The sequence below is a fragment of the Euleptes europaea genome, chromosome 3, assembly GCF_029931775.1.
Source record: "Euleptes europaea isolate rEulEur1 chromosome 3, rEulEur1.hap1, whole genome shotgun sequence".
NCBI classification, from domain to species: domain Eukaryota; kingdom Metazoa; phylum Chordata; class Lepidosauria; order Squamata; family Sphaerodactylidae; genus Euleptes; species Euleptes europaea.
The window spans coordinates 99,529,622-99,543,157 of NC_079314.1; the positions used below are offsets into that span (position 1 = coordinate 99,529,622).

The 13,536-nt window shown below is 43.5% G+C and overlaps 1 protein-coding gene across 1 annotated transcript; it reads right to left on the reverse strand.

The window, feature by feature from the left end:
* Nucleotides 1-4,522: 4,522 nt before the first annotated feature.
* On the reverse strand, nt 4,523-9,063 carry TMEM213 (transmembrane protein 213). The gene is made up of 4 exons (XM_056847108.1): nt 8,991-9,063; nt 6,516-6,563; nt 5,897-5,902; nt 4,523-4,696 (listed from the first exon to the last, which is right to left on the reverse strand). The coding sequence occupies exons 1-4, from the start codon at nt 9,061-9,063 to the stop codon at nt 4,527-4,529; spliced, it is 297 nt and encodes a 98-aa protein (XP_056703086.1). The 3' UTR covers nt 4,523-4,526.
* Nucleotides 9,064-13,536: the final 4,473 nt, after the last annotated feature.

The following is a 13,536-nucleotide window of genomic DNA, read 5'->3' on the forward strand; positions in this document are numbered from 1 at the left end:
CGCTGATGAAGATGTACTCCTCCCTCAGTGTAGAAGGAACCTTCACAGGTAAGCCAAGGTTCCGTTTCCAGCTTGGTAGAACATAAATGCAGTATATCAAATCTGTATTTCTCACTGAGGTGATAAATCTGTGTCTGGGCTCCCCCCCCCCTTTTTGGGTGCCGTCAAGTCATTGCTGACCTATGGTTACCCCATAGGGTTTTCAAGGCAAGAAACATTCAGAGATGGTTTGCCATTGCCTGCCTATGCGTCACAACCCTGATATTCCTTGAAGGTTGCCCATCCAAATACTAACCAGGGCCGACCCTGCTTAGCTTCTGAGATCTAATGAGAGCAGACTAGCCTGGGACTATCAGGATAAGGGTGTAGTTTGTATTTACGATAGAGCATCCACGATTGAATATTTTCCCATATGAAACATTTCCTTCACACAGAAGGCTAGACATTAGGGAGATGAGTTCTAACCTAGTCTTTCCCCTGTTTTCTGTATGCAAGGATTTTTAGAATGTGAAGGATCATTTGATCATGTTTTAGACTGAACACAACCCAAACACAAGATCACCACAATGAGAACTGGGACATTGTGAAGGTATTTCATTAGTAGGTAATCTGTCATAAACAATTATACTAAACCTAGGGAGGGCTATTCTGCAAATACTTGATTTACTCAATGGAAAGAATGTGTAAGTCCATTTGAAGAAGAAAAGGGCAAGAGTCCCGTAGCACCTTAAAGACTAACAAAAATATTATCTGGTAGGTTATGAGCTTTCGTGAGCCACAGCTCACTTCTTCAGATACAGCTAGAATGTGAATCCATCTGTCTTTAAGTAGAGGAGAGTGAATTCAGACAAGCATTAGTATGTAATTGTTAACAGTATGTAAATGTGAATAGCAGGCATGATGGGATTAGGTGTGGTATGCAGAAGAGTCTGTGATGTCCAGGGGAGAGATGGGTGTGGAGAAATCAGCATTGGTAATGAGCCATGAATGCCACTGTGAATTATCTCCATTTGAAGAAGTATTGTTAGAATGATCCTTTTGCTTGCCTGACTGTAATGCTGTTCAGTCATTAATGTTTTTGGGTGCTCTGCATTTCATTCTAGGAAAGTGTTGTGTGATTCTATCAATATATGTGGTTGCCATTTTATATGAATAGAGCAACCCACATATTTTTAATCTTTGGTATGCATGAATGTAGGAGCTCCGTGGTGCAGAGTGGTAAGCTGCAGTACTGCAGTCCAAGCTGCTTACGACCTGAGTTCAATCCCGACAGAAGTTGGTTTCAGGTAGCCGGCTCAAGGTTGACTCAGCCTTCCATCCTTCTGAGGTCGGTAAAACAAGTACCCAACTTGCTGGGAGTAAAGGGAAGACGACTGGGGAAGGCACTGGCAAACCACCCCGTAAACAAAGTCTGCCTAGTAAATGTCGGGATGTGACGTCACCCCATGGGTCAGGAATGACCCAGTGCGTGCACAGGGGACCTTTACCTTTTATGCATGAATGCATACCTGCAACAAACCTGGTTTTCTAGTCACGCATATCAAAATCTGAAAATATGCCCATTGCCTATTCACACAATGGTGACTTCACCTATTGAGAGGATCACATATAGAACACTCTCCCAGTACATGAGATAGGAGCTCCTAAAAAGTGCGTGTTTCCAAAAGGTATGTAAAGGAAAAGTCACATGTGGGCACTTGCATGCAGGTGCAAACATACCATAAAGGATGAGCTATATATTAGCTTGCTGTGTAAATGCTGATGTGTTAAAAAAAAGTCCAACATATTGTCGAAGGCTTTCACGGTCAGAGTTCATCGGTTCTTGTAGGTTACCCGGGCTGTGTGACCGTGGTCTTGGTATTTTCTTTCCTAACGTTTCGCCAGCAGCTGTGGCAGGCATCTTCAGAGGAGTAACAGTGTTACACCTCTGAAGATGCCTGCCACAGCTGCTGGCGAAACGTCAGGAAAGAAAATACCAAGACCACGGTCACACAGCTGTGGCAGGCATCTTCAGAGGAATAACAGTGTTACTCCTCTGAAGATGCCTGCCACAGCTGCTGGTGAAACGTCAGGAAAGAAAATACCAAGACCACGGTCACACAGCCCGGATAACCTACAAGAACCGAAGTCCAACATAGTTCGTTCATTAGGAACAAGTCACAGATTCATAGAATTGGAAGTGGCCATATAGGCCATCTAGTCCAACCCCCTGGGTTGTTACCTGAGATCCTTGTGAATGAAGTCTGTTTGAAGGAATCCAAAGGTGCAGAGTTTTTCATATTTAATTTTGGTACACATGAAGCCTATGTGCTCCAGCGGTCCACTGGAATATTCTGAATTTAGGGAGCCATTTGCTTAAAAACTGGCCAACTGAATAATGCAATTTTCACAGATCAGAAATCATTGTGGTGTTAAATTACTGTGTGTTTTCCACTATTCGCATAATAATGATTCAGGAGAGAAGAAAGCTCTTTGTTAAAAGACTTACTCTCCATTAGTTAAATGCAATTTTCTTAACTGTCTCTTAGCTGATTGATTAGTCAGTTGTCACAAGAAAAATATGGCTTTGGTTTCTGTACGTTTGTAAATACACAGGTTTATATATCTATTTTTTGTGAACTGAGTCGTTGGCAGGTCCAACACCAAAATTTGTGTTGTGAAAGTTGTGATTTTTTTTGTTTATTTTTGCACGTAGAAAATGTGGATGTTTTGTGATTATTTCAGTGCATGTACAATGAAAGCAGAAGGAAAAATACACAATAAAAACGCAGTGACCAACAAAGGGTTTTTTTCCTTAAAAGATTTGTTTCCTGTTGAGATTTGTTTCCTGGTTTCTTGCATCTTGCTACCAAAGATGTTCCTTTCTGAGTTAGCTTTTGTTAGAAGTTATTGCATACATAACTTAAATTATATTGTAGGGGGGAATGATCTGTCACCCACATGTAGCCCCTGCCAATTAACTGTTCAGCCCTTTGACCCTTCCTTATGTCTTGGAAGTGCTGTTTCTCATCTGGTAGATGCCCCTTCCATGGTAGTAAATGTGAGAACATAAACAAGCAGCCTGCTGAATCAGAACAAACTGGTCCTGTTCCCTAAAGTGACCAGCAAGGCTCTTGTGGGAAACCCTAGAAGGAAACCCTTCTTATGTTCTAACCCTCAAGTAGGGCATGAGGATACCAATCCCGCCCCACTGTTTGCCCTCCAGCAACTGGTATTCAACAGTATACTGCCTATGAGCATGAAAGCATTACTTAACTATTGCGGCAACTGTAGACCCATCCTCCATGGATTTGTCTTTGTCACCTTTGAAGCCAGGTGCCATTGTCAAGTCTGGGAGCCCACAAGGACTTGTGGATGGCATCTCATTTTCCCTTCCCCATTATTTCTTTTTCCCCCTTGGCCTGAGAGCCCCTTTTTCTGCTTCCTTCTCTCCTTCCCACCCACCAGCCAACCGATCTGCCCCCATTATCAGATTTCCCTCCTTCCCTCCCTGGGCAGCCTCTACCTTTGCTTGGTGTCCGCTGCAGAGCTGAGGCAGGCCCAGTTGTACCATGCCGGATGCAGAACTGCGGCGTGCCAGTTGTGCGGTGCCAGCTTCTGGGCTGAGGTGGGCCCAGCTGTGCGGTGGAGAACCTGCAGGGCCTCATTGGGGACATGTTTCCTCTGTATCCCCCTCCCTACACTATTCCGTCTTTTCCTCCTGGTAGCCCCCCTATTCTCACAGGGTTGTTGTGAGAATAAAGCAAAGAAGGGAGAGAATATTGTAAGCTGCTTTGGGTACCCATTGGTGAGGAAAGTGGGGTATAAATATCTAAATAAATCAAGTGGCAGCCCACTTAAATACTTCCTCCTCTGCCTTTTGTAACATCCTAGCAAATACCACTGCTTTAAGAAAGCAGAATTATCATGCAAAGGCCAGCAGCTTTTATTTCGTTATTGTGCAAGCATTTGGTTTTGTGTTTGCTGTACAGCCCACAGAGAAGCAAAACACCACATCTCCCTGTAGAGCTGGACATAGCATGACCAGCAAGATTTTTTTTTACTACTTTGAACTGTGCCTGTTTCGCTTAGGTTTGTTTAAAAAAAAAACACCCAGGAAGCAACTCTTCAAGATGTAATTGGGGGAAAAAATTTCACAGTGTGTTTCATCAGAAGAAGTGCTTAAGAACTGAAGATTTCCCGTCCCAGTTTTAGAGGGGATAAGCTGACCTTTTACTATGGATGATAAATTCGCAGCTGAGACTAGGGAATCCAGGCGGGTGCTGCCATTGCATTTGATGGAGTTATAAATAGCAGCTGCAATAAGGAGCTGGGATTCTCTCATTTGGCAGGACACAGGGGATGCATAATAACAGTATGGCACAACTTTGCAGAGTCTTGTTCTTCTCAGGCCCTCTTTGCAGTGCGCTGTTCAGAAATGTCCTCTTACGCTCCAGCAGCAAAGGAAGCTAAATGAATGTCTGAAGCCACTCACTTCGTCTTGAACAGCAAAGACAGGCAGAGGCATTTCTCAGCTTTGTTGTTTCTCACGCTTCCAAGTGTTTGGGTTCATCAGGCTGGAGTTTGTTGAGTTTATCGATGCAGAATAGGATGAGAGTGAGAAACCACAGACTCCAGCCAACCGCAGCGGCGACCCAGCCGTAGTCATCTACCCCGAGCGGGCAGCATTTGGCTGCTTCTGGGCAGTAGTCTACATCTGATGGCGGAGAAAAAAGAGGCCTACATAACTAACTGACGGTGCATGTGTCTGTACCTCAGCTGAACGCAGAATGTTGGGCCCATATATCACTGACTTGACAGTACCACATGTCATGGCCCTGCCTGCACTTCTCACACAGGAACTAGGCGGTTCTCCTACACCATGAAGGCTTTTGCAATAGAGTGGCCAGAGGGGTTGTATTTCAGTGTAGAGAACAGTGTAAAGGCCCTCCTGGATCAGACCAAGGCCCATCAAGTCCAGCAGTCTGTTCACATAATGCCAACCAGGTGCCTCTAGGAAGCCACAAACAAGACGACTGCAGCAGCACCATCCTGCCCGTGTTCCACCGCACCCAAAATAATAGGCATGCTTTTCTGATACTAGAGAGAATAGGTATGCAGCATGACTAGTATCCATTCTAACTAATAGCCATGAATACCCCTTTCCTCCATGAATATGTCCACTCCCCTCTTAAAGCCCTCCAAGCTGGCAGCCATCACCACATCCTGGGGTAGGGAGTTCCACAATTTAACTATGCGTTGTGTGAAAAAAATACTTCCTTTTATCTGTTTTGAATCTCTCGCCCTCCAGAATCAGGTGCAAATCCTCACTTGGCCATGAAACACATTCAAGGAGTTACCGTGGGCTGATCTGTAAGTTTATCTGGTGGTGTGCAAATTGTTTTTCATATGACTGGAACCCGTTTTACTCTAGTGCCATGTGATTTGGATGTATGACAGTGTTCTGTCCAAGCCCTGGTTATATATATGCAAACGTATTTGTCCTGAATAAAAGTTTTCCTTATTTAAGAATAGTTCTGAGATTTGTCTTGGAGATTCATACACACTCCTCAGTTCTTCAGTAGTGTTCCTTTCTTTAGCAGGGGTACGTCTGGAAATCCCTTTTATTAAATAAGAAAGGCTTGGTAGCAGTTTAGTTTCTGTTTTGTGGTAATTAGTGACAAATTGTAAGGTGTGCTGGTAAACTATATCCTGCCCCTGTCATCCCAGAGTTGTTTCTGAGCACAACAGCCATGGCTCTTTAACTAGATCAGTATCTGAGCTTTCAACACTGGTGTAAACTTATAATTCTGTATATTTTGGGTGAAGTTCTTTGGTGACTGGGGTATGGCATATATTTTGGGGAATCTGGTCATCAGTTCTGTGAATTTTCAAGGTGGTTTAAGGTTAAACAAACCTAGATCTGAATGAGAAGCAGAGACAGAATTGGCAGGAAATTAGTGGCAACGAGAAAGACCTTGGGTGTTTATAAAAAGGGGTGCTGGCAGGATGAAGCAATTGATTAGCTTTAAGGTATGATTATCTACCATGCCATCCATTTCAGTTCAGGTCTTGAAATAACTAGGATTGTATCATTGACTCTACAACAATTTGTAATGTTGTGATGGTGTTCTATTGGAAAAAATATATTTTTCAAAGCTACCTACCATGCAATCAGTGGCTGATTCTGCAAAGAAGCACATTGCATTCTACCACAGTCGCACCATAGGAGGAAGCCCTAATCAGCAGTAAGTTCCCACAATGTGTGTACCTTCAGCAAAACAGATCTGTGGTCATTTATCTCACATGTGGTTGTGTGCACATTATCCTCTAAGAAAAAGTGATATCAGTGTTAGAAATTAATTGCTTGTGGAGCAGCCCTCTGAAACAGCAGATACTTGGAGGATTTGGCGAAACCACAGGATTCTTTTACCTAAGTGCAAGGCAATTTCTGTTAGACACACACGTACACACCAGTTTTTTCAGAATGTGTCTGTATCAAGAACACTGCGGCACATCAAGGAAGACACACTTACGAAGGCATTCGATCACTTTTGAAGAATTTTCAGAGTGTTGTTCGGTCTCTAGAAAGAAAGAGAAGAAAGGCATTTTTGGGACGAGAAACTCAAGGCTTAGGCTTGTAGGATATAGTCATTCCATCCCAACCCATACATATCAGGGAAAGAACGAATTCAGGAAAAGTGATGGGTTTTGAGAACGAATTTAAAGTAAAAGAGAGCTGGCCCCATGGGAATTTTGTATATATATATTTTGTATAACTGGTTTAAACAAGATGTAGCCAACAGGATTTGACAGAATCCAGAGATGTCCACATTGCATCGTAATAATTTCTCAGTCCTTTCATATGTTCAATTGCTTTGCATTACTCCTCACTAAACTCTGCCAAGTGATTAATATTCTGTGATTAATGCTCACATGCTCTCTCCTCCCTTTATGCCGCACATTAAGACTAAAGACAGTGTTGGAAAAGCAACCAGCATGTGAGCACTTTAACATTACAGGGTGTGTTTTGTCCACTAAGAAGCGTTGGCTGGGGGTTGAGGGTGGGATAAAAATAGAAAAATATATAAGTCCACAATTTCTTTTTGAGTAAATGTATGGTTCCTTTCCAGGCAAGTGTTCACACATCCAAAGGACTCGTTTCCAGTACCACTCCATTAAGCATCCTGTGTGACTAGAATTTAACCCCTTCTGGGCAGGTACCAGTGTACTTTGATGGGAGCATTGGTGAAGGAAAATGTTGTCGGGTCGCAGCTGACTTATGGTGACCCCGTAGAGTTTTCATGGCAAGAGACTAACAGAAGTGGTTTGCTATTGCTTGCCTCGGCACGGCAACCTTGGATTTCCTTGGTGGTCTCCCATCTAAGTACTAACCAGGGCCAGCCCTGCTTAGCTTCTGAGATCTGATGAGATTGGGCTATCCTGCGCTATCCAGGTTAGGGCTGATGGGACCATCAGCATGCTCAGATTTGTGCATGTAAATCCAAATCATTGCTTTGTAACTAACTACAAACAAGAATACAACCACAGAACACCAGCCCCAAATTAACCCACAAAGAAAGAAAGTTAATCATTTAGAGAGAGTTGTCCTAGACTTCTCCGCATTTCAGATCACGTAAAATTATTTGTCAGACTCACAATTAGATCTGGTTATAATAAACAACCCCAATATTGCTTACACATTAGTGGTGGAAAGTGCTTTCAAGTTGCAGCCGACTTATGGTGACCCCATAAGGTTTTCAAGGCAAAAGGTGGATTTCCATTGCCTCACTCCATGTCATGACCCTGGTACTCCTTGGAGGTCTCCCATCCGAATACTAACCAGGGCTGGACCCTGCTTAGCTTCTGAGATCTGATGAGATCAGGCTAGCCTGGGCCGTTCACATCAAGGTGCTTACACATTATTTCATTAAACCTTACACATGGAATAGATGGCCTTATTTGCCATTTGAGCTTTAATGTATCCAGATTCAAAACTTGGAGTTTTACTGTGACTTTTCCTATCATTCCCACCAAAATTTCTTTGCATCCTCTGCCTACACAACTGAAACTTGAAATAGTGCCCAGTCCCGTTAGTACCAGCAATATTTTCCAGCTCCTGTTCAGTATCACTGCACCAAAATTATTTGTCCCATGCTAAGGGCAGTTTTCATAAACCCTATGATCCCCAGAAGTAAACATTGTAGGATAGTCCAGGCAAACTAGTACTCAGAGTCAAGATCTCATTGCCAATCACTTTTTGCTAAATTTGTTTTTTTTTTTAAAAAGATCATCAGTAATCATTACCCCTACGACTAATTGAAACACCTGTCTGCTTATTAGGTATCTTGGAGCTCTTTTACTTGAGCCTGTTGCCATGTGGTATCCCCCCAAAAGGCTGGAGAATGACAGCCGCAGTCCTTGGTGAGCGAATCATGTTTTCTAATGTGTACTGAAACCTGGGGCCGATTATTACTCCTTTGTTCTCATCCTCCCTCCAGATCCATGATATAACTTCATGAGTCATTGAAAAAAAAACCTGTATTATTTCCAAAATGTCTTAAACAGACCGTGTCATAATAGGCATGCAAACTGGGCCAAACACCCCCTCCTCAGATTCCACTCTCTCTGTTATCCCCTCCCCCATTCTTGGCTGAAACCTGAATTTGACACCTGACAGCATCCATGCATGAGCCATGAACTTTTCATACATTTTTCCCCTATGAGGGCAAGGCGAATATATTTTTAGTTACAATGCACTGGATTTTTGTTTTATCTAGCCTGAATTTAGACAAATGGAAGGGGGGACACCCTTTTTGAGTCCCAGCCTTTTCAGAAGAGACGAATACTTGCTGCACTGAACAACCCCATAAATATATTAAGATGGTAAAATATTCCAGGCATGTTAAAATGCTGCCACAGTGGTTTCCTCTAGTTGTCCAATTCCACTCCCTGCCCCCAACCCGGTGCTGATATCCTAATTACAAGTATAGTTATGATAAAAGGATCACCTTTTGAAAAAGACAGCCGGCAAGCCAAGGACAGCAAGAGGAAGGCGACAGCAACACGGTTCAGTAGATGCATCCTGGAAGTTCGGATCAGTGGGCCTCCTGATCGGGACTGAAGCCGCCGGCAGCTGGCAGATAGGTGATTCCAGGAATTCTAGACAAAGTCAAATGCTGTGTTCCCAGAGCAGGGGGTGGAGATAATTGCATTCCTGCAGTACTCGGGACACCTTGAATTCACCTTTTGTATGTTGCTGGAAGGGTTTAACCCAAAACAAAGAAATCAAATACACATACACACACACAGCTGTGTGCTGTTGCCAGTTATAGGAAAGTTAATACCAAAGAGTATTAAAAGCGCATTCCTTTGGTTATCACTTTTCTGCAATTATGCCTCCACCAAGCTTTTTGATTTTATTTTCCTTATCTAAGGGTATGCTATGGGCACCATCCTAATACATTTGCAGAACATGTAGGAATCAGTGTATGGGTTAGACCCTAGCTCGGGGTGTTAAACTCAATAGTTATGAGGGCCGGATATGACATAAATGTCACTTGGTTGGCCTTGCCTCACCAGTTTAGATCGAGAATGGGGGAGTGGCTGCCTCGACCAGCTCATGAACTGGATAAGAGCTCTCAAGGGGCTGGATCCGGCCAGTATGCTTTATGTTTGACACCCCTGCCCTAGATAAAGACCAACAGCTCAGAATGCAGGGTGTTTTTTTTTTTTAAGGCAATAAATAAATGCACCTTTGCCACTCCTTTATAGCTACTGTAGGAAGTACTTCTGGGTTTTGTTATTTTCCAGAGAAAACACTTCTGCTATACTTCAGATGGCAAGCAGGGAGGTTTGGTATTCCCCCCCCCATTATGAAAGGGGCATATGTCTATGTCAGTCTTAATAATAACTGCACGAATCTTACTGTTCATCAGAGTGATATCAGAAGTACCCCACAATGTACTACAAAACTGCTTCCCCCCTTCCTCTGCCCTCCAGCTCTCTCCAGATGGATTCAGACAATCATTTGTGTATGTGTAAAGCACTGTCAAGTCACAGCCGACTTACAGTGACCCCAGCTTTCAAGACAAGTGAGAAGCAGAGGTGGTTCGCCATTGCATTCCTCTGCAAAGCCTTCCTTGGTGGTCTCCAATTTAAGCACTGACCCTGCTTAGCTTCCGAGAGCTGACAAGATCTGGCTATACCATGCTGCCTTCCCTGACAATCATTTACCAAGTAGTAATTTATCACTGTAGTCATACAAAAGCAATAGGGACACTTTTACCACACAACTGTACCTTGTTAGAATAGCAAGGAGACCTCATGATTTATCTACAGCACCTCTGTTTTCTTTAGTTAATATACTTTGAGCCCACCTCAATAGGCTACAAGGGCAGCTTACGACAAAGATGACACATACTGTGCTAAGATTCTTAAAGCAGCAATAATATACACAGCAAAAGCAGTCCAGTAGAAGGTTAAAGTCAAACAGCTGCTGTCAACTAAAACCATTCTAATCTCTTTAACCATCCTCAGAGAAATGATGCCACCCGAACAATTCTGAGGAGAGGTCATCTCCATTTTTCCTCAGATGAAAATACAACCATTACTTCTAAGTTCTATTCTTGCACCAAAGTGGTTACAGAGTTGGACTAGGCTCTGTCATGGAAGATTGCTGGGTGAACCTGGGCCAGTCACGCATTCTTGGAGTTGCTGATGATAAAGTGAAGGAGGGAAGAATGATGTTGTAAGCAGTTTGGGGGCTTTTTTGAGGGACAAAATTAGTATAAGCATAACAAATAAGGACAATGACTTGACTGCCGGTCCTTGCCACACACTGCTCAAGGCTTTTTTTTCTACCTGCTGTACATTACTATATCCTGTGCTCATTTCAGAATAAAGTAGAAGTGGGATTAGTAAATCATACACCCTAAAGTTTCTTCTTTTCTGTAACAGAAATGTGTGTAGGGTTTTCAGGGAGGGAAGGCTGCATGGTATAGCCCGATCTCGTCAGATCTCAGAAGCTAAGGAGGATCAACCCTGGTTAGTATTTGGTTGGGAGACCACCAAGGAATACCAGGGTTGCTATGCAGAGGAAGGCACTGGCAAATGATCTCTGTTTGTCTCTTGCCTTGAAAACCCCATAAAGGGTCACCATAAGCCAGCTGTGACTTGACAACACTTTACACACAAACAGGGTTTTCAAGGCAAGAGATATTCAGAGGTGGTTTGCCATTGCCTGCCTCTGTGTCACGACTCTGGTATTCCTTGGAGGTCTCCCATCCAAATACTAGCCAGAGCTGATCCTGCTTAGCTTCCAAGATCTGAGGAGATCGGGCTAGCCTGGGCTATCCAGGTCAGGGTCAAGCATGCCTATAGCAAACCTATAAATGAGATTGACAAAACAGAGCAGGAGTCATTCTGGAGAGCTTCCCTCTGGACTGATCAATTCTGTTCCAGTTGAAATGTCACGTAATATACAGATGATGGTGTTCCATAACTGTAAGTCATATTGTGTACTTCAGTCCCAGATAGCTACTGCAAGGATGTGGACTGGGGCCATCAGGCTAGAGCAGGGTGGTTTAACTCGTCCCCCCTGCCCAGCTCATGCTGATTCTCTATTTTAAAAATGGCCCCCTGGCTGCTTTTAGTGCAGGCAGGGGGAAAGAGAGGCACAGTACAGATAGTGGAAGACTTATTTCATTACCAAGGGTCAAAGCAACTGAGGTGTGGGTAGTTTTGATTGGGGAAATGGTTTGTGAGAAGAATAAACCCCCTTCCCCAATATTGCAACCTGAATCCACATCCAAACTACCCACTGAGGAATCGGTATGAATTCCCCCAGACTCCCATGTTCCTTTGCCCTGTGCAAAGCAGAGTGTAAGGACATTGCATTTAATGGGTTTGGGGGTAAAGTCCTTGGTGCCTCACCTCTTGGGAGAGCTGGCAGAAAGAAACTCATAACACGCTGATAATCAAGCGTTAGAACAAATGTATTACAAGTCAAGGCCTCAGTATAAGAAAGGGCCATTATTATGGACCCGATGGTGCAAAATGCAGCTCACGATATGTTCAAGACTTCTTTGGCAGCAGCACAACCCAGAAGAGTTGGGCAGGAGGGCAGGCCTGTCTCTATGCTGCAACCAGGCAAGTAGCCTCTCCTCCCCCTGGCCAGGAATGCCATAAATTCTGGCTGTTTATGCTGTGGGGTAGACACATGCCATGGAAGAGGGAATCGAAATATGAGAGTAACACGCCTTGAAAAGTTCCCTATGGGGTTGGTCCAGCAATACCCCTTTGCCAAGAGGTGCTGTGCATGAATACTGCCACGTGTGGTCATTTGATGGACTGAAGAGTGCATATTTGGGCCACTGGTGAATAGTCATTTGTGGCTAACAGCAGCCAGCTAGTGATCTGGTTCCCTGTGTTACTAATGACTGTAAGTAGCACCATCCTGCATTACTCTGTGTCCAGAGAGCACAGATCTTTGAATACATGAAGCCACCTTATACTGAGTCAGACCTTTGGTCTTTCAAAGACAGCATTGTCTATTCTGTCCGGCAGCAGATCACCTGGGGCTCAGGCAGAAGACTTTCACATCTCTGTCATTCTTCCAATTTGAGATGTCGAGTGGGACCAGGGACCTTCGGCATGCAAACTACTGAGCCACAGCCTCTTCAAATACCCTCCAAAACCATCTTTGGCCTCTTTATCAACTGCACTCCATGGGACAGGTGTTTTGCGCATGCCCCTTGGGAGATGGATGCAGAGGGTGATGGGTTTTTGTAATGATGATTTGAAACCAGCTATTTCCTGGCATTTTTTTTTTTTTTACACAAAGAAAATAAGTGTCCATAGATCACTGTGGAAGGCACAGGTGTTCCCTCTGTGTTTGGTGTTTCAAATGAGCTTTGTTTGATGTTTCACCTTGTTGGCTCTGCTTAAAGTGGTTGCAGCTGCCTCCAGCCAGACTCCAGTGGGCTGTTCTAGTCTGGTTTGTTTTTCTATTGATATTCAAGCTAGTTGAGGATGGCTTTTATTTGGGGACATCCATTGCACAGAAGTTGTGATCCAGTGGACATAGTGAACACTCTCATCTCATGAAAATCTAAATGACAAAACTTAAAAAACAAAAACCACCTAAAATTCTGAGCTTTCTCACTTAAAAAAAATTAAATTAATATTTTAATATAAACATAAAGTGTTTTTGTGTGTGTGTGTGCGGGGAGGCTTTTTCTGTAACCTGCTCCTAAAATTGGCAGGGTTTCCAACAGCATAAGTACATTGCATCTTCCAGGCAAAGAAATATTAACATTCACTGTGATTTTAGGGATGTAAAAAGAAAGCATCATAGTTTCTGCTGCCTTGATCATGTTGCCATTTGTGCATTTTTCTCCCCAGCAGAAAATAAAACTGCATCGTTGGATCCTTTATACCAAAGCTGATTTCATCCCATTGTCCCTCTTCTCTTTCTTAATGTTTCCTGTTCTGTTAGAGTCAGGGGGTGACTTTACACAGTAGCCCATGGAGGGGGTCCCTAATGCTAGATTCCAC